At 38.2% G+C, this 21,335-nt stretch overlaps 1 protein-coding gene across 1 annotated transcript; it reads right to left on the bottom strand.

Annotated features, from left to right (window-relative positions):
• Positions 1-10,317: 10,317 nt before the first annotated feature.
• LOC139728784 (transmembrane GTPase Marf-like) lies at positions 10,318-21,125 on the bottom strand. The gene is made up of 8 exons (XM_071639725.1): positions 21,104-21,125; positions 20,756-20,861; positions 19,807-20,005; positions 17,962-18,098; positions 17,101-17,209; positions 16,173-16,277; positions 15,209-15,347; positions 10,318-10,403 (listed from the first exon to the last, which is right to left on the bottom strand). The coding sequence occupies exons 1-8, from the start codon at positions 21,123-21,125 to the stop codon at positions 10,318-10,320; spliced, it is 903 nt and encodes a 300-aa protein (XP_071495826.1).
• Positions 21,126-21,335: the final 210 nt, after the last annotated feature.

The raw sequence follows: 21,335 nt of genomic DNA, 5'->3' as shown, positions 1-21,335 counted from the left end.
CCCACATTTCCATGTATCTAGGCTTGGGTGGGCGTAGCTGAAAGACTCCCTTCATAAACCTCTGGATAAAGGGATGGTTTCCAACTGTAAACATAGTATCTCGAAGAATCACAAATGAAGATAGAGCACTCCGTGCTAAGTTTATGACACTGTAACCTGCTCCTTTATCGAAGAAAATGTCACTCAGGAATTCCAGGATAGCTTGAACATCTGAGTACAAGTGGTTGCTGCACTTTTTGTCACAAAATGCTTTCCATTTGTTTATGTACACTGCATACTGTTTTTTAGTCCCTTTTCTCCAAGAGGAGGCCATTACAGCAGTTATCCGTGCATTCAATCCCGCATCTCTGAAGGGCTTGCACAGAACCTGCAAGCAAGAAGATCAATCTGAGTGTTAAGTGGGTGAGGAGTGTTAGAAACTGGCAATGTTAGTAAGGATTCACTCCTATGAATAACAAGTGGTTCCTCATTCATCATCCTGTTCAGGAGAGGAAACCATGGCTGGCTTGGCCATTTTGGGACTACTAGTATCCCAGTTGCATTATCAGATTTGATTTTTTGAATGCACTTAGCAACTAAGCAGAAAGGAGGAAATGCGTAAAAGTACCACTTTCCCCACTTTCGAGAGTAAAGGCATCAACAGCCTTGGCATGTGGGTCGGGCAACCATGTGACATAGTTCTCTACCTGCTTGTTAAGTCTGGAGGCAAATAGGTCTATTTCTGGTGTCCCAAAACGTGAAGTTATTTCTTGGAAAACTGTGCGGTCAAGCATCCATTCTGTGCGGTCATTGAAAATTCTAGACATGCGGTCTGCCTCCACATTCAGCTTTCCTGGCAAGTGTGCTGCAGTGACCCAAATTTTACGAGTTTCGCACCACTGCCAAATCTCTCGGGCTGCCCGATCACAGTCAAGGGATTTAATGCCTCCCATGTTGTTAATGTACGCAACAGCAGTACTGTTATCTAGCCGTAACAAAACATGAATGTTTTGTGAATTAAAACAGAAGGACTTGAGTCCCATGCCAGCAGCCAGGGTCTCCAGATAATTAATCTTATTCTCCCTGGCTTTTTGCAGCTCGTCTTCATTCCATCTACCCCCTGTATGGGTGGTATGATCAGATGCCCCCCAGCCTTTGCCACTGGCATCCGTGCACAATTCGAGCATAGGTTTAGGGTGTCGTAAGGGTGAGAAAGTAGACTGCACATTGTCTGTCCACCATTGCAGCTCTTGTTTTGCTTCCAAAGATAGGCTCATTTTTCTGTCAAAATGCCCCTTATTCATTTTGAGTGCTTTGATTTTGTCCCTTTCTAAAGCCCTGTAATAGAGCTGTCCATACTGGACTGCGGGAAATGATGCTACCATTTTCCCGATAATTCTAGCCACCTGCCTGATACTGGGGTTTGCTATTTGCATAAGTTCAGTGCACAAGGACTGTATTTCCTCTGATTTGTTATCAGGCAGTCGAATTGTCATGGCCTGAGTATTGAGAATGAAACCAAGAAATTGTATTTCTTGAGTGGGGCATAGTACTGATTTTTCTGGGTGTACCAAGAACCCAAGTTGTGCAAGGATGCTAGTGGTTTCAAAAACCGTTTGCAATGTTTGATTCTCACTTTCTCCAATAATGAGTACATCGTCAAGGTATCCAATTACTACATGCCCTTGCTCTCTCAGTAATGTGAATAAAGGTTTCAGTAGTTTAGTGAATAACCTTGGCGCCGTGCTCAGGCCATTAGGCAGTACTTTGAATTGCCAAAGTTGATTTTTCCAGGAGAACTTTAAGAACTTCCTGTGTGTTGGGTGCACAGGTACTGTATAGTACGCGTCCCGAAGGTCGACTGAAGCTAAGAAGCTATTTTCTGAAATGAGTTCAATAGCAGTATGGATATTTTCCATCTTAAAATGCTGGTACTGGAGATATTTGTTGAGATCAGACAGGTCTAGGATAACGCGTGTACCCCCGTCTTTTTTAGGCCGTGTAAAAATATTAGACACGAATTCTCCAGTTTCCATCTGGCACGGTTCAATTACTCCCTTGTCATGGAGTTTAGAAATTTCAAGATCAATATCAGCCTCTTCGGCTTTATCACACCGAAAAAGGTAAGGGGGTTTAGTTCTAGATGGTGCACCCATCTCTTTACTGAATTCAAGCCTGTAACCACTTACAGCATTTAGCACATGTGGGTCTGAAGTAATTTTGCGCCACTTTGGGAGGAATTGCTTCAGTCGACCTCCTACCATAGGTTCTACATTATTATGACATAGCTTTGCATAATCACTAGAATCAGATGTCATGTTTACCTCGTCAGTTGAACTGGAGGTTATCGTGCTCTCTTCATCCCTGAGCCCTGCTTGCTGCCGCAGTGCGGTTGGTGCTGGCTGGGATGTGTGAAGGTGTGGGGAGCCGACGGCTTCCCCCTCCCCTTGGGGCGCTGGCCTAAAAAAGCATGGCTGGTAGCTCCAGTCCACGGTCCTTTTGCACCTGTAGGCCTAGTGACATCACTTGTACTTGCACGAGAAGTAGTCCAGCCCGCGTCGCGGTACTGTTGGGGCAAATTTGAGCTTCCTGATGTAATCTTGCTCCTGCCCTTGCCATATGCACTCCTGCCATAGTCATATGGGCTGAAACGCTGCTTTTTGTATTGTCTGCTATGCTCACTCCTGAGGACACCCTCAGTTGCTTTTTGTTCATCTCTTATGTCTTTCATTTGCTTTCCCAGGTCGTCACCAAAAAGGAATTTGGAGACCGGGGTAGAGGGCTTGCAGAGATGCTGGAATTGATAACCAATGTCTGGTTTCATGAATTCCTTACGCAAGGAATTTAGCTCGAAATTCGCACTGCACAGAAGTGCTAGTGCATCTTGTTGCTGTTCAGTGATATCCTGTGCCGACACTGTATGTATGTAGGCATTGATGCCTCTCGTGAGATTCTTTTGGAGTCTCTGAAATTTGAGGTCTCGTGTCTTTGAAAAGGCAGGTAGCCCATTCCAGATTCTTTGGTTGACTTTCGGCACATCCACCAGCTCACAGTTGCTGGGAATGGGGTATTTAGTGATCGTTTCATCTACCACTTTGGGCTCGAGCTGGTGGGTCAGAAGGTAGGCTGTAGACTTAGCAATTTCTGGGTCAATGGGGGAACCAACTTCCTCAGCCACAGCAAATTTGGCTGCTATGTTTGGCACTTTCTCCACTACAGAAGGAGGAACTTCGCCTTCTTCAATATCAAATTTGTCATCACGACTATCCCCTTGACCTGGTTGGATAATCACAGAGTTTTCATCCATATCTCGGCCCAGAAATGGTGCCGCATATTCATCATCATAATGGCAGTCAGTATCTGCCGAGTCTGAAGGGGAGTATTCAGAACGAGTCCTGATACTCTTTCCATTGCCACCGCCTTCACGGGCTGGTGTCTGCTTTGCCGACTGTGCCTCCACAAATTGAACAACCACAGCTAATTGGCCTTCAAGCTTGCCGAGTCTATCTTCCAAAGTTGAAACTTTAGAGGCCAGTTTGGCAGGTGGTTTCACTGTTTTGTTTGCACCGGTACTACCGCTAGGGTTAGCACTGCTTGTTGTAGTAGTACTATTACTAGTACCTGCCTTGCCGGCTCTAGTAGGCGTTTTACCTTTGGCTGTCGCAGTTTTCTGCTTGCACTCTTGTGCGTGCTGGTCTCCGCGACCCCCGCCGGTGGCTGCCGGGGACGCGACTGCTGTCAGCAGCGGTGGTGCGGCTGCGCCGCCCACGTTTGGATTGTTGGTCGAAGACATAAATTCCGTTGCTGTTCAGCTGAAGAATGATCGTTAAAACCAGAAAAAACCTGGCAAAACCTCCCGTTGAGGTAACTTTCGCTATTACGTCGATCCAACTCGAACGAAAACTTGAATATTCAAGTGCAATTCCGGCGAATTTTCCGAGCACAGAAATTCGCGTGTAAGCAAGATGGCGGCGACTAACGAATTGAGTGGCGCGCGCACTAGAGGGATCTCATATATGACGTAATCTCTCACGAAATTACGATATAAAATGATTATTTTGTAACGAAATGACAACATTTTGTAACTAGATGAAAATTTCGTCCACGAAATGATAATTTCAGTAACGAAACGGTCGTTTTGTCGACGAAATGACCAATGTCGTAACGAAATATTCCGTGCGACACTTGGCGCTCCATGTTTTTTGTCCATGGCTTAAACCATGGTTTAATTTGTACCACCTTCGTGAATTCGGACCCATGAGTTCAATTTGTTTGGTGCAATTTACACCAAAATTAAGAAATTGATACAAAGCAAATATTTCAGTGTATTTCAGAAAAAAAAAATGCTTAATGATGCTATACTGCAACTTCAAGTGCAACCCTCTTTCCCGTAAGTGGAATCTTAGGATTCAAAGTAATAATTACATCAATTAAAGGCAAAGTATTTTGCATATAAAACTGGGTTGATGTAAATAAAATGACGCTTTCACCTTTGAAATTTTACGGCACATTCGAATAGATGTTTGGCGACAAATTTCATTTCTCAGAAGTTTGACAAATATTGCAACAACCTTCGGTACAAATACCCGGCCAATGCATCGTAACCCGATCTCAGAAATATCACGCACGTTACTTGCACATGACATGATCGAAAAGCAAAGATAAGAGTAACATAAAAGACAAGAAAAGGCTATTTCGAGGTAATTGTTTAGAATAAGTATCATCGTTGAATTGTCAACGTTTGTAGACACTTTGTTACAAAATAAGGGGCAAACAAAACATCACAGTGCAGAAGAAGGGAAGTCTATTGCACCTGCTCGGTGGAGTTCTGCAAACCATTGTGAATGTTATGAATACAGCTATTCCAAGGAACCCTGTTTAGTTTTTAAGTATGGTTAATCTGTGGAACATGTAATTCATTCCTACAATACTGCTGTCATTAATACTAACTTTACACGGGCAGTTTTTAATCGATGTTGCGACAGCATGATAAGCCCCGTACGAGTGTAAAAGGCAGTTTTTTTAACGGTTCGTCTCCTTCCACATAATAATACTGCGATGTTTTGTTTGCTCCTTATGCCCTTGATAAAAGGTCAAGAATCCTAAAATCAGTTGGTATTGAAGGCTTGCTAACACGAAACAGTATTCACTTTATTGCAAAATAATGTTAGCTGAAAACTCCATGCTATGAGGCCCGTCACATGGTTTGCAGGCATTTTCCATACATCTTAGAACAAAAAAACAAAAACAAAACAACAACAACAACACACACACACAAAAACCAAAAACATTATCATACCCATCGATTGGTAGTGGCAAAACTAATGATTTAACCCCCTATACGGCAAGAAGTTTATTATAGCCTATAATATTATTATTGTCGTGATATCTATGTCTATTGTGTGCACATTAACTTTACTCTATACATTACTACATTTAAAAGGCGCGAGAAACACCTCACATTTCTTAATGGGATGATATTATATTTTTGGTAGAGCTCGGGCTCCGGTTTAAGATGAGAAATGACATAAAGTATTAAATAGCGTACTTCAAAATTTATCACTGAAAACTGGTTCTTAGAAAACTGAGATATCAACAAAAACTGGTCATATAAAGGTGGAACTGTTAATTCTTCGAATAATCATAAGCGGTTTCATGTTATAAGTGGTTTATTTCATGAAAACGGTTTTGAAATGGCTGATATAATATCTAACAGTCAAAGTGGTCCTAAAGTTGGACTCCATTTTTATCGCGACCACTTTGTGTTATAATGTCTCAGTCAATTCAAAGCCGATTTTCGCCAAATAAACTTTGATTTCCTTTTGGAATTGTGTGTCCTTACATACATATTTCATAAGTAGTTTCTCACTATCGCACAGAAAAAAAAAATCAGAAGCCCTATGGCAACCAAAACTATACAATCCCTTATAAAATCATCATTCTACAACTGCCGTCATGAGCCAAGATGAAGATAAAAAATACATACAAGCTTGCAGACGGTGTGAGAAGAGCGAGATGTCTAAATACAAGCGAGCTAATACCGTACACTATACCAAACCAGACCGGCTGGTTAACGGGCTGTTAACACTCGCCCCGACACTGTACAGGCATGATAACCTGGAAACATTGAACTGCACATTACTTGAATATGAGACCATTCTGAATCAAATAATTTTCACACAACAATAGATATATAGTGTACTCAATAAATGAATCCAAAAGGATTGGAACAATCATCCCCCAGCACTCCCACTGATTCCCACTGATCAGCTAATACTAGCCATCCCCTTTAAGGGGGTGCTAAACGGAATACTTGAAACATCAAACTAAAGCTGTGAACAATGAGTACAAACTCGATTCCACAGCCACCAATGCTGATCACAGGATACTATTATTACCCTAGCATTAAACTTATATTGACAAAACAATCTCAAGAGAATAGAATGGAAAAATATGGCGCGTCTTTCAAGGAATAGAATATAATATGAATATTTTTCTTTTTCCAATGATCTCTAGGGGAAAAAAAATGTTAACCGAGTCACGTCGGCCCTGACATGGCCAGTTCACTTTCTCTGACGCTTCGCGCACTTCGAGAAAATCCATGCTGTTTTCGCAAAAGGCAAAAATTTGCGGGCTCGAAGTGATTCCTACGACAGCTCACGACTCGCTGCCAGCAGTCCCACATGTTAGACAGGACACATTGCAAAAGTTGAGAGTTCACGGTCCAGTCAAGTTGTGTGCCGTTTTATAGTCAGTGTTGTCATTTTCGCTGGAAGAGAAAAAAAATGCACGTAAATAAAGACACTAATTTAAAAAGGTTCAGCTCTTACTGGCTTTTAGTCATTCAGTCTGACAGCTACCTGTTAACAGGAAAGCCGAATATCGACTTTTAATTAATGGACCGATTCGACCTGATACTAGTATAGGAAATTCCCCATTATTGCGTTGTCCCAAGAATGCATATATATCACAATGTTGCAACGACGATCACGATATAATGTATTATGCACTCGCATAATGTTCGCGCGCATGGGACACCGAAGTAATAGCGGATTTTGCTGCCAGGCCGGATCATTTTCCTTCGGGGGTTTCCCTTCGTTAACCAATCTCCACACCCCTTTCCATTAAATCGTGAAGACATTCAGTAAATGGGATTTTACAGATATATGCAGCAGAAAGGATGACATGTCGATGTGGTAAACAGCATGAACTTTAATTGCCCAGTTATACATGTTCATAGACTCGTTCTGTAGTCCTCACTTGAGTTGTGGTGTCATTAAAATTCTCTTACCTGATTATCTCATCTAGTCTTGATATCAGACCCTGGAGACTAGATGACTTCTCCCGAACGTCCTTTAGTTTGCCCTCAATGTCGACCCGGATACTTTTCATCTTTTCGCTGAACACCGCATTCAAGCCATTGAGGAACCTACACAGAAATAGAAAGCTCTTTAGATTACTGTGACCATGTAAGCTTTCGTTTTAACTTATTTTTTTTTTGGATTTATTTTGATTAAAGGCATAGTACAGTATTGGTGGAGATGAGAATCGGGCTTCTAATTCTGTTTTTTTTTTTATCGAGATTCCAAGAAAACACTAATGATATAGTATAGAGCATACCATATTAAGAGGAATTCAAAGTTTATTTGATGAAAATCGGGTTGGGAATGACTGGAACATAAAAAAAAAAATCAAAACAAAGCGATCGTAATAAAGTGTGGGTCCCACACTTTATTAGAATCGCTCTTTTTTATTGGATATCTCAGCCATTTCAAAACCAATATTCAACAAATGCACGTTTAATTCCTCATCTAGAATTACATGCTCTTTCATGTTTCGTAAGGGGTTTCTCATTATCTCACCAAAAAATGTTAGAAACCTGAAATTACGTCTCAACCAAAACTATACGATCCATAAAGTTTCCATAACATTTAGAGCAAATTACTTAAATCCTCGGCAGAGGTAAGAGGGCTTTTTATAGAAAAGTGATAAAGCTACATATACGTATGAACTCATCTTTACTTCCTCATCTCTATACGAAAGGACGTGCCAAATTCCACAAACCTGCATGGTTCCCTTGTCATTTGCACTTTCATGTTTACGTACATGTGCGATCGCATGCCTATGACAAAAGGAAAATTACGCGTAAATTGCAAAGAGCAATGGGGTACTAGTGCCACTGGTTCACTTACCCCCGAAGGTATTCCTGTGTCTTCGAGTTCACATCCTTCAAAAGTGCATTGGACCATTGTGAGTTTTTCTGAAGTTCTCCGTCAAAACGCATCAACACTTTTCTCCAGAAAGAAAACAACCCGGAAGAAGAGGAACAGCACCAACACTTGGTTACAGGTTCTGAAGAGGTCAAAGGTTAAGTTCAAAGGTCAGTTCGTGAAGTTGAAGACATTAATGTTGTAACATCTTTAAACAAAAACCACACAAAAAGGAGGAGTAACATCTCACTTCAACTCCACTCAAAAAGGAGGAGTTTCGTTGAAACCTTGCTTAAAGTAAGAAATGTAGAAACTCAATAATTCAATATATTTTGATATACGCATTACACAAATCTATATGCAAATAAACTGCTTATGTCATTTCTTCAAATGTCTCCGTTACACCCAACATGTTCAATGAAACTCCATTTTCGCTTTAAACGACTTAATTCAAAAGGACGGACTTGTATTCATTCCATGGATGTGCAGTTGAAAAAAAAATTCTCTGGAACCGTTTTAAAGCAAGATTTCATGAAGTCGAGATAAATCCAATGTTTACACCCTTGGAAAATGATATACCATACAACTTCTAAAAATGTTTATTGATTATAGCATGCCTACTCCGAGAGTAACTCCATAAGCCTAAATGGGACAACATTGTCTGAACGCGTATCACTCGTTATATCTTTATTGTTTTGTTACTTATCATTGCATAGTTTAATGAACAGTCCTCAACACATTTGAGGACATAACACATGAAGTACAGAAGAAATGGAAAACGCACCATTACGAAAGAAAAAAAGAAAATATATGATCAGTACAACGAATTAGAGAACTATAACAACGTGTTTTTTAAAGTAAACATACGGATTGTAGAAACGAGGCTGTCGGCAATCTCGTGGTTCAGATGCAGCTCGAATGCGGCAACTTGAGGATGCATTTGCTGTAGTCCATCCACCAGCGGTAGAAATTCCTTGTGAAAACACTCTGGAAGATATGACAAAGACATCACCATTATTGCTGCAGTTTATCAATGTCAAAGCCGGATTTTGCATATACATTGTACTTATACTTCTCATTAAACTTACTTCGTTTCATGGTACTACTGGTGCTGCTCTTGCTGCTGTTATATCACTGCAGTTCCACCACTCTGATTAAGTGCAGCGCTAATTGTGATGGTGGTAGAATCAGTGGTGAAATGCATTCTTAAGTAGAGGTAATGCGATTATTTAATTTATGGTTGGTACTCGGTGGACCACTAGCAGAGTCAACTGATTTGTAAATCACAATATACTTTTTTTATAAGTAGTTTTTGACGAGTTAGGAGCATCAAGTATTCTTGTGGTGATTGTATTGTAGAGTGACATCATGCAGTGCCCACTTCATCATAACAAACAGTACGAATTCAATATCAGGCAACCTGCCGTAGGTCGTTACCATAGTGACCACAGTGCAGCGCTGCTACATTCTCTCTCACCTGCGATGTCATTGACGTAGTCCTGCGACACAGGTTGAACTTCGTATTGGAACGCTGTCTTCAAGTCGTCAAACCATGTACGGGCAGTCTCCTTTAATTGACCATAAAATATGAGATATAATACGATATAGTCAAACATCATGAAAAAATTTCAGTCACTCCTCACTTGATCGAAAGCCGATGATACAAGCCACTTTCAATAGGTATTTAGCATGCTTAACTCGATGTTCCTGGATACATGTATTGATTCGGTAATTGGCATCAAGTACTAGTATCTGTCGTACCAGTTTCAAGGAAGCAATAGATTAATGAAGGCTGGAATTTCGAACTTTAATGTAACACGTTCTTGCTATTAACCAAACACTTGCCAAAGTATGTTGGCTGAGATGGTTTAGTGAAGGGGAAATGCTCCTTTCAATGGGAAAAATCTCCTGGCGGAACCCTCAAAAAGTTACTGATTTTCTTGTGTTTCTTATTTCTATTATCACTTTTTGAGACATCTTTTGTGTGTGTGTATGTGTGTGCGTGTTTGGATGTGCGTGGGGGTGGGGGCGAGGGGGGGGGGGGCGGCGGTGGAGAGGTGCTAGCCTCCAGATTCCGCGACCCCTGTACAAAAGTTTGCCGTCTACCTCAGCTCTCTTCCGTAAGTCGTTAACGTTGCCATATTCTCCATCCCTTGACAGTTCTTCCACCAGATGAAGCAGTCGCCTTTTCTCCGAGTAGTAACGCTGTAAAATCTGGAACACAAACATTTTTCATGTTAAGTATTTTCAAAAATTGCAACAAAAGGTTGTACTTGGCTAATAGGTACCCAAAGAGTTTATTGGGCTACAAGGTTTCCGGTCTTGTGTAAAGATTGGTCCTTGCTCCAACTTAATCTTGAGTTTGCGTGCATGCAGATATTCGTACGTGTACATTATAGGCGTATTGCTCTTGCCTCAGTTCTTGATAAAAGTCATTTTTCTCCCATGACGGTGTGGAAATTTGCGGCCAAAATCCCTGCACACATTATTGAAACACTGAGTGGGTCAGATTCAATTTATTTTCAATTCAACTTTATTTTCACTTCCATCAAATAAACAAAGAAATTATATACATTGCATATGTACAGGATAATCCAGTAATACTTGCAGAACATAATTTGACAAAGTACAATAATATGAAAATGAGAAGTACATGCGATTACATCTTTGTTAATATATACATAAAGCGTATAATACAAGTCAACTAAGGATGAGGATGACGCGGTGAAGTAAAAAGAATCGGCGTAAGAAGTGTTAATGACAAGAAATAGAATGTGCCTAAGAAAAGTTAATATGCAAATCTGATAGTACATTCACAAGACTTGGCAAGGTGTCTTGATATCCTCTGAACCTCAGAGATAATAATAGAGTTAGTCCATGGTGCTTGATAAAGGACTCTTAACGCAATGCAAATTTTTTCAGTATAGTAGCATAAACTCTGTCATAACCGTTCACCGTATTACTACCAGTACTGTAAATTTGATGAATTGGTCCTGACATTATAGTAAAAAAAAAGAAACAAAGAAAAACAAAAGCACCTTTTGAGACAAATCCTCAAGTAACTCATTCTGTAGAGTCTTCATATGTTCGTCATAAAACTTTCGTTGTCGTTCATCTACAGCGTCATTCTTTTCCGTCAGTGCCTTCATGGTGTCGTTGTTCGCCGCCCTGAAATAAGGCAATGAATGATTTTTTTTTTTCTACAATATTTATACCACTGATGTTGTATGTTATCTATATCGTGCATAAAGCACACTAACAGATTTTACTCGGAAGAACCCCAGTCCACTGAATCCCTTGTCGGAAAGAACACAATGTCCCACAGTGTGAAACAAAATATGAAACACGGTGTGATCACACTGTGAACGCAGTGTAAAATCTCTTCACACTGTTAAATTTAGCAATGTGAACACTTTGTAAATCATCAATTCACAGTGTGAAAAACAACATTCCTGTATGAGTTCTCTCTGAAAAAAAAACAACAACACACACATCACAGTGTAAAATCACCTTCATAATCGAGTGTTCGAGTGTTTTCCCTTAGTTGACAAGTGAACACATTGTGAATACACTGTAAGATACTGAGTTCTTTCCAGACATCATGAGGGTTTAGAATGCATTGGAGTTAGTTCAGTAAGGCGTACTAGTACTTTGTTAATAGCGTTCATTACACCCGAGCAAAAATAGAAGTCACAGTGTACGACAGTCTGACATTGCACCATTACAGAAATGGTATCATTTACATAAAAACACTTTATTAACAAACGTAAATATCTAGTAGGGCCTGTACCGTATGTCCAAAAAAGAAAAAATTACAACGGGACCCTCCGAAATGATATCTGTAAAAATACCGAATCAATCTAAATACAAATTCAGGGTATGAAACTAAAACTCATTGCCCACATCTTACAGAAAACCCCATTTGATTTCCTTCACTGATCAAAGAGAAATGAGGAATTTGTAGACAATGTCGGGAATCTCTTCCCTCCAATTTCTGTCTATTGTATTCACACAGTCACAAGATCATCGAAGTGCTTAACTTGGAAGAATCAGACTCATGACATGCTTTGCAACACTCCACATTTCTCTGTGACCCCTTTAACCAAATCGAATGGGTTTTTCTGCAAAATAGAGCTAAAATGTTATATTTTAAGACCCTGAAGGAGCATTTTAGACAATTTAATCATATTGGGTGTTATCAATGCGAAAATCTGATTGTAATTTTTTCTGGAACATACTGTATATGAGAGACCAAGACACACACGCCAAACCACCTCCAGTGGATATTGCCAATGGAGTAGCATTCCTCCTGAACATTATAGTATACCTACTCCACACTCATTGCACTTTCCTGTTGCAGGAAGCGAGTTTCAAGTTAGTTATTTTCAAGAGAACAATGTCGCCATATTATTCAGAGGGATTGGAATATTTCTAAAATGTTAAAACAAAAGGAGCATTAAATGATCCTTCTATAGTATATAGGATTGGTGCCAGGTAAAAATGGCAGAGGTAAAAATGGCAGAGGTAGAAATGGCAGAGGTAAAAATGGCAGAGGTAAAAATGGCAGGGGTAAAAATGGCAGAGGTAAAAATGGCAGGGGTAAAAATGGCAGAGGTAAAAATGGCGGAGGTAAAAATGGCAGGGGTAAAAATGGCAGAGGTAGAAATGGCAGGGGTAAAAATGGCAGTGGTAAAAATGGCAGGGGTAAAAATGGCATTTTTACCTCTGCCATTTTTACACCGAACCTATAGGATTACCCTTTAGAATTACCCTATAGAATTAGACTCATTATCCCTCGTGCCAGTACACCCACCGCTGCCCACTCTCGTTGAAAAATAGAGTAAAATCATATATATATATATATATATATATATATATATATGTATATATATATATACATATACATATATATATATATATATATATATATATATATATATATATATATATCCTACTGTGATTCATATCTCTAAAATGTATGTCAAATCCATTCTGTTGCTTTGATATAGCTCGCCTGTGTTGGTGCGGCATTCAACTGGACTAAGTTACTAGAAATTGGACTACTGTACTCTGAAATAAAAACCCACTTTCAATATCGATTTTGTTTCAACCTGAATAGTGATTTCATCTTTAAATACCATTACTTGCCCTATCATCCTAATCTTACTGATATGACCTCTCATTAAATTATTTGGCTTATCTGTAGACGCAAACATATTTCTTCGTATATCTTTTGCATCCATCATTACTCTTTCATTGGTAAACCATGATGTTTATTTTTTATTTACGTCAATTTTGGAAGCATTATGGATATGAATGAAATGAAATAATCCAGAATGTGAGAGTGACAACCATTTACATTGAGCATAATCAAAGAGTAGGACATACCTCATCGTTCTTGCGCCCTCCAGCAACTCTCGTGTGCTCGATATCCATTTCTCCTCTGCGCTTTGAAGGGCTTGGCGGTGTAGTTCAAGCTTCGCTTTCGCGCCTGTGACAGACGCTCGTTCCTATAAAATTACATCAAGTTCATAATCGTGATTGCTCAAGTGTGACATTACTGTCCATCGGATTGTACTTGGTACCTTGTATGCTGTCTGTTTGCAATAAAATTCAGTACGGTCACTTATGACCTTATTTTTCAAAATCTGCAGAGGTCTCATTTTATATATATATATATATATATATATATATATATATAAATATATATATATATTTATATATAACGTTCTGATTTTGTTGGTATAAAACGTATAAGTGCTGATTTGCACCGATGATAACAATGATTACTCAAATAAAGTAATGAGCATTTGGAATTATTGGCGGTCTATTACCAGGTAAAAACGTTAAAAAAAATATGAAAATGTCAGTGTAAATTTCTCGTGTGTTGAAATGCCAAAGATCCAAATGTCATCAACAGATTTTCAACAACTAATAGGTTATTAAAGACAGGTAAAATGAAAGAGAGAGAGAGAGAAAAAAAAGATAGCACATGTAGCTATGAGGTAATTGGTAATACCCGTTGACTTTTTTTAACTCTTTACCCCTAATACATTTGCCTCTTACAATTTTACGTAAGACAACAATAACTCTTAGGTAGGTGTGTGTGCGTGCGTGTGTGTGTGTATGTGTGTGTGTAATGACGTTATATTCTGAATGCAATATATATTGATAAAGAAGTTAAGGAACATCTTTCTTTCTATACGGTGCATTATTCATTTCATTTCAATTCAATACGTTTTAATTGTCCATTTCTGGATACGTGTGTTGTTTTATACCGAGAACGCATGGGAACATACAAAGAATGCATACGTACAAGACACGGGTATAACATAGATGTATAGAAATACAGAAGATATTCATTGATAATGTCACTATCAATGTCAGAGATACATGACATTAGAGGAAATATAAACTCAACCGAGTCAAAATTATGCTTCGATTTGATTTGCATTTCCATACGTGGTGGTTTTTGATAAAAAGAGAAAATTAGTGTGAAATGCCATTGAAATTAGGTGAATAAGATAAAGATTGATGAGATCGTTAAAAAAGTGGTAATCAAATCAAACCTTGATTTTGCTCTCAAAATGTTGAAAACTGTTTTGTCTGTCTTGCCAACCTTTGATCTTGCATGCTGAGGAAATTAAAACACACACTGATTATAATGATATGACAAATGTGACGACCAAAGAACAATTACAACTGCAAGGGCATTCTTCATTAAAGGCGTTTCACTTTGGGGCATCACATTAACATCTGCCGAACTTACAATTGCACATAATTATTTCATCAATATTCGTAGTCAATGACAAAGAAAAAAATAAAATAAAATCAACTGATATATGACTTCAGTCTGTTTTTGTTTGTTTGTTGTTGTTTTGGGGGGTCATTTTGTAGAGTTTGCAGTGGTAGCGTAATAATCTACCGTCTCTCAATATTTTATGAAAGTCTAGGACTAGGTGTATTATTATGATGTGTGTATGTCATGTGTAGCGTAAATCATAAATAGTAAAACTCACCGTTTTCATTGTCTACAGCTATGTCCTTCGCCTCAGTACTTGATATGAAGAAACAACGCTGTTCTGCCTCCTCTCGCTCTTCCACCGTTCCAAGTTTTTTAAGCAGCTCAAAAGCTTTGTCCACGTGTCGAACTTTCACCTGCAATAAGAAGGTTTCGTCCTGCATTATAATTCATGTATACGTTATGCGCAGAGGAGAAATACATTGTACGTGCAATGCCTATATTATTGCAATAATTATAGTAGCTGCGAAATACAAATGTTCTTAATCATTACTATCGTTATAGGATGTCTCGAGGGTGATTTCGCAGCTTCTGCACTTGCTGCAAAGTTTTGCAGAGTCTGATTGAAGTTATTGCTTGATAACACATGACTCACAACAGCAGGATCAAGCAATGTCAGTAGAGAGCGTAAGAAAACTTCAATGCCAATTGTTTCGTTCGCACTTATGCTATTTGATTTAAGGGTCCCTAATATGCATTCGTGGTTTTACATTTTTCTTTTAAAATGACATTAGGCCTATTTTGTTCCTTATTCGTCTCTTATTTTGTCTTCCTATAGTCTATTTTTTTTTTTTTGGTCTGTTGACTGCTTGTCATTATCAATTTCCTCTAGCTGGTTGTTATGTATGACTATGAATTCACTTGCGCAGTTTATCAAACGCAAATTTCTCAGACAGAGGTTAAAAAGAACAGAGCTTGACAGAGGTGATTACAATGACATTGATGTGATATGAATTGAATTGATTCGATTTATTCACCAAATGTATATACATACAATATACAATGCAATATAAACACATTTATATATAGTTTGCCACACATGAAATATACATTACTTTGTACTTTTATTTTGTGAAATATCATAAGTTATTCAAGCTTAACTGCGGACGTCCAGTAGATAATAGCTTATGCATGTACGTAGGCCTACATAACATCACTCTATATCATTTTGAATTTCATACCCTTTCTGGATGTCGTTCGTTTACTGAGAGATCCCAATGCGTGAACGCGATTATGACGTCTGGCTTTGGAAGTCTTTTACCGACCTCAAGGAGGTGGTCCATTGCCTGGATTGGGCGATATAATGTTCATAGATTTAAACCTTTTTTTTATATACACATGGCTTGCCAGGCATATAGCACGTATTTCTGGCAGTGGCATTCATTCACCTATTAATAGCTTGTCATCTTCATGCTCCTGTGAAATAGGATGAGCTAACAACCTTGTCAGTTTTGGACAAACCTTAAAGGGATTTGAGGTTTCCAGCATTTGTTGATGACGATTTTTTTTGTTGTTGAGATAATGAGAAACTGCTTATGAAATATGAAAGAGCTTACAATTCTATGAAGGATTCAAAGTTTATTTGATGAAAATTGATTTTGAAATGGGTGAGATATCCAAAACAAAACGATCCTGATGAAAGGTGGGACCCACCTTTTATGAAGATCACTTTTTTCACTTGTTTTTGGATATTTCAACCATTTCAAAACCAATTTTGAGGAAAAAAACTTTGCATTCTCTAAAAATTGTATGCTTTTATGTTTTCAAAGTATCACACTAAAAGTTAAAAGCTGAATTCTCACCTCAACTATTTACTATACCATCCCCTTAATTGAAAAAAAAACCAAAACAAAACTACACAATACCAAGCCTCTTATGGGTTGTGCATATAGAGTCATCGTATATGTGTGTAATGATATACCTATGTTTGTCTTCATTAATATATTACATCATTCTCTTTGTATGAGGGTCGAAGTTTGCAATGAGGTAAACATGTAACGTTATATCAGTATTCGAAATTTAGTGCACCCAGGAATTAAGATTGAAGAATTAGATGAAACAATTTTAATCTGAGCAGAACGAAATCGTACACACAAAGAAATTAGTTACCTCTATTGACATGACAGCCTTAGAACTGACAACGAAGATATGGACATCTGAGTCAGCGCAAAACTTCTTGACCTTGTCCCCAAGCTCTCGGCACGACGATATTCCAGGACTTCGTAAAGAGTGTCAAGAAAAAATAATTCCATGAGCAATTTTCAAAGAGATAAGCAACTCTCAGAATTTAAAGATCGGTGTTCACGTATTTATTTATTTATTTTTTTTACTTATTAGTTGTGAGAATAACTGCAGACCGAGAGACCAATAGTCCTACACTTGTAGGTTCCGCTGGATCCAATATTGAAAAGGGTCCGATAAACCGAGGGATGAAATAACGCATTGTGTGAGTAAAGAGACAACGACAGGAACCATTTCCGTACATTTATGCTACTTTTTTTACACTTAATAATCATAAAAATCTTTGTACATTTGACCCATTTGTATCCTGTTTTTTTTTTCTCTCTCCCTCTCTCTCTTTGTATGATATAGCATTGATTTGTTCATTTGTAAAGTAAACGTTTCTATTTACGTATTACGGTAAGTATATTAATGCGTGTAGCTTTAGCTTGTTGTGTGTTTTATGTTTCATACATTTTATTTTGAATGTAATTTGTCAGTATGTTTTTGTTATAATGATGTGCAAAATGGATGAGAGTTATTGTAAAGCGAATATGGGGAACATTGATATGTTATATTGCTGTATGAAAGCTCAATTATCGGAATAAACTAATTGATATCTTGGATATACGCCAGACATTTTGTCCGCGATTGCTATGAAATTGCAAGTACAACTGTACTACATTATGCCACAATAAATATATAAATAAGTTCTCTACTTTAGTGGTATATTTAGGTATATCAAATTACCAATCCATGATCTGAATATCTCGGGCCAGCAGGGATACGTTGACGTCCTGCGGCTTCAAGAAAATTCGTATGATCTTGGATGCGCCAATGGAGCTCTCACTTCCAGCGTTGGACATGTCTTCCAGTTGTTCAATCCCCTACAAAAATGCACAAAACAATATCAATTTCACCGTTGCCTAGCATCAAATCCCCCTGTTGTTGCTGTTCTTCCCTACTGAAAAGAACACGGTGTCCTACAGTGTCCCACAGTGTGGTCACATAGTCGACTATGTGAAAAAGCTCGAATTTAACAGTGTGGAGATGATTTCACACTGTGATTTGGTTTTCACAGAGTGTGCTCATGGTAATGTTCTATGTCACACTGTGAACTGATGATTCACAATGTGTTCACACTGTTAAAACGCTCAAATTTAACAGTGTGAAAAGATTTCACATTGTGTTCACATTGTGTTCATACTGTGGTCCTCACACTGTGGGACACTGTGTTCTTTACAGCAGGGTTGTGGTGGTGGTGTTTTTTCCCCAATTCTTTCGTTTTAGATATTTTGTTTTTTTGGGTTTTTTTGTTTTTTTTATAGACTTGCCAGATTATTCATTTTGCATTTTATGATATAGGTTTTTTTTTTTCTTCATTAAAGTACAAGTTCACCTTCATATCATACATGTGGATTGAGAGAATGCGGCAACATAAGTAGAACACATCAGTGAAAGTTTGAGGAAAATCGAACAATTCATTCAAAAGTTATGAATTTTTAAAGCTTCTATCCAGTCACTGCTGGATGAGAAGACGACTACAGTCGATGATGCCACATGCGTATAGAACGACATAAGAAAAATATAAAGAGAATTCCACAAAATTTCATTTCTTGAAAAAAGTACACATTCTCTCAACTTGTAACTGATATATATGTTAAGGGTAATACTACTCTCCATGTGCCTTTTCGAAGACGCAAGCCATGTGCTCTTTTATTTTGCGAGAAAAGTGAAAATATGTTGAATTTTCATTATATTCTCTTAATGTCGTTGTACACATATGACATCACAAGATATATTAGTCTTCACATCCAGCGATCATGGAACTGAAACGTCAAAAATTCATAACCTCTGAATGAATAGTCCAATTTTACTCAAAATTTCACTAATGTGTTCGACTAATATCGCTGTCAATCCACATGTTAATATGTTGATTTTTTTCTTCTATTTTTCTTCAGATTACTTGGGAACTCCCATCAAAAAAAAAAAATCCTTCCAAACCAATATTCTTGAGATGTCATCATCTGTCAATCATTGCTAAAGTACTGCAATGTTTAACAAAAGACGTTGGAATGCACCTTCCTCTCTCTCTCTTTAAAGGCGTTTGTATATAAACTTTCAGTCCTTCCCACACACCTCATGTGACCCGGATTCACATTTTTCACCTTCTATAGTTGATATGGACAGGGTTTTGATGCACGTACAACTATCATGATATTGTGGTTCTGTTTGTGGCATTATCTGGGAAACAATAATAGGCCGGAAGCCTCGAAACACTGATTTACGCGATAACGGCATTGGATAGTGATTAGTTTCAAGTGAATTATTTGTATCTTTGGCAAGATTTTTTTTTCCAGTTTTATGCTAATGATATTCTCGAAAAAGAAAACCAATTCATCTCCAGGGTGTCTTTAATGTAATGTGTTACATTGAACCAACAAAATAGCAATAACGTTTCAATGAACAATTGGATTAAAACAACTAGAAAATGTTTCCCTCTTTCGAAAAATGGTGACGTCAGCCACATCAATCGGGATTAGATGTAAAATTAGGGCACCAACATGACTACAGTGGAATCGAGAGATCGTATACCGATTCATTCAGAAAGTGTTTCTGATGCTCTGTTCCAACGCCATCCACTCCATCGCATACAACGAAGTAAGAATTGTTGTAGAACGTCTCCTTCATGATTTGTAGTTCTAGGAAGCAGCTGGTCGTGTCCGCCATGCCAGAAGGTAACAGGTCCTTACCGATGAGGGCGTTAGCTGTTGTGCTCTTACCGCTGCTTGTCCTGACAAGGCAATGAGTATAGGAAACTGTTGGCCTCCATTGTAATCCAAATTTAAAAAAAAAAATACAAATAAACAAGTGAATTATAACTATATAGCGAGTCTGGAAGTGTGTGTATAATAATGCTATGCTGTAGTTCATGCTCTATCATACGCATTACTGGTTTGCCGTTTTCTTTTCTTTTCTTTTTTTCTTTTTTTTTCTTTTTTTTTTTTGGTGTGTGTGTGTGATATGATAGCAAAGAGACCAATCGATCTACATGCATTTTCCGTAGATCTTCATCAGAAGGCAATGCTAGATCCACTACCGATTTCGGTATAGGGAGCGAGGGGGCGCAGAGAGGAGCTTGCAATTTTTTTTTCTTTATATCTCGTTAAATTCAGCCATTTGGTGCATAATTTGATTGATTTGAGTAAAACATTCGGGCACTTTTTTTTAAATCAAAAAATTTTGCTTTATACAAAAATGAAGAGGTCATTTCCAAGAGGTGATAAATCCATTTTTGCAATGTGGACAGGACGTAATTGAAATATCGCGCTTTCGATTTTCATCAAATTCAAATCTCTTGTTAGCCAGCTAAAAAGACCATTACACGTTTTGAACCTCTCTCGGCTGTAATGTTACAGACCTAACAGATTTTTCGAGGTGACTACTTAAAAAAAGTAATACCTACGCTGTAGTCAGAGAGGTCTTTCAGATTTCTAAAATATTCCAAGACCTTCTTTGCGTGTTGTGGGATTTATGTACTTACTCTCCAAAGATAGAAACTTTCATTTTCTTCCTCGAGAGCTGATGATCAATGGAGCTGACCGTGCAGTCAATTTGCTCGATATTGGCTGCAACATGTTCTGATAGTTCTGTTGGCGACGAACAACACAAGAGATGAAAGACTTGAGACACAATATGGCTATAGAGATGATATCAATTACAGTGAAATAATACTGTAGAAAGCGCACTTTGACAAATCTGAATCACAAGAAATCATACTTCCAGTACTCCCGCCACTTTAGTCACAGCCGTACTAACAAAGAAGATGAAAACATTGTCGTCCAAAAGACAATTTCGTACATAGCGGTTTAAAGTATGGTGTGCAGCATACCTGTACCAATGATGCCGTCCATTTGGTTTCTTAACTCATATTTATCACTTTCCGCCCCTACGGGCTTGCCTATTTGTGAAAAAATACACTCCAAACAACTATAGCATGGTGTGATGTGCCTTTCACGAGTTGGAGTATGTATCCAGTTTACTTCACATGACTTTACTGTATAGGGATATTTTGCACCATCATCAGATTGCTACTTTTTATGAATACAAGTTGAGAGCATACG

Source organism: Diadema antillarum, unplaced genomic scaffold (assembly GCF_040938485.1).
Source record: "Diadema antillarum isolate AM-2024a unplaced genomic scaffold, OU_Dant_1.0 seq00000201_RagTag, whole genome shotgun sequence".
Lineage (NCBI taxonomy): Eukaryota > Metazoa > Echinodermata > Echinoidea > Diadematoida > Diadematidae > Diadema > Diadema antillarum.
This window is presented reverse-complemented; position numbering and strand designations above follow the sequence as displayed.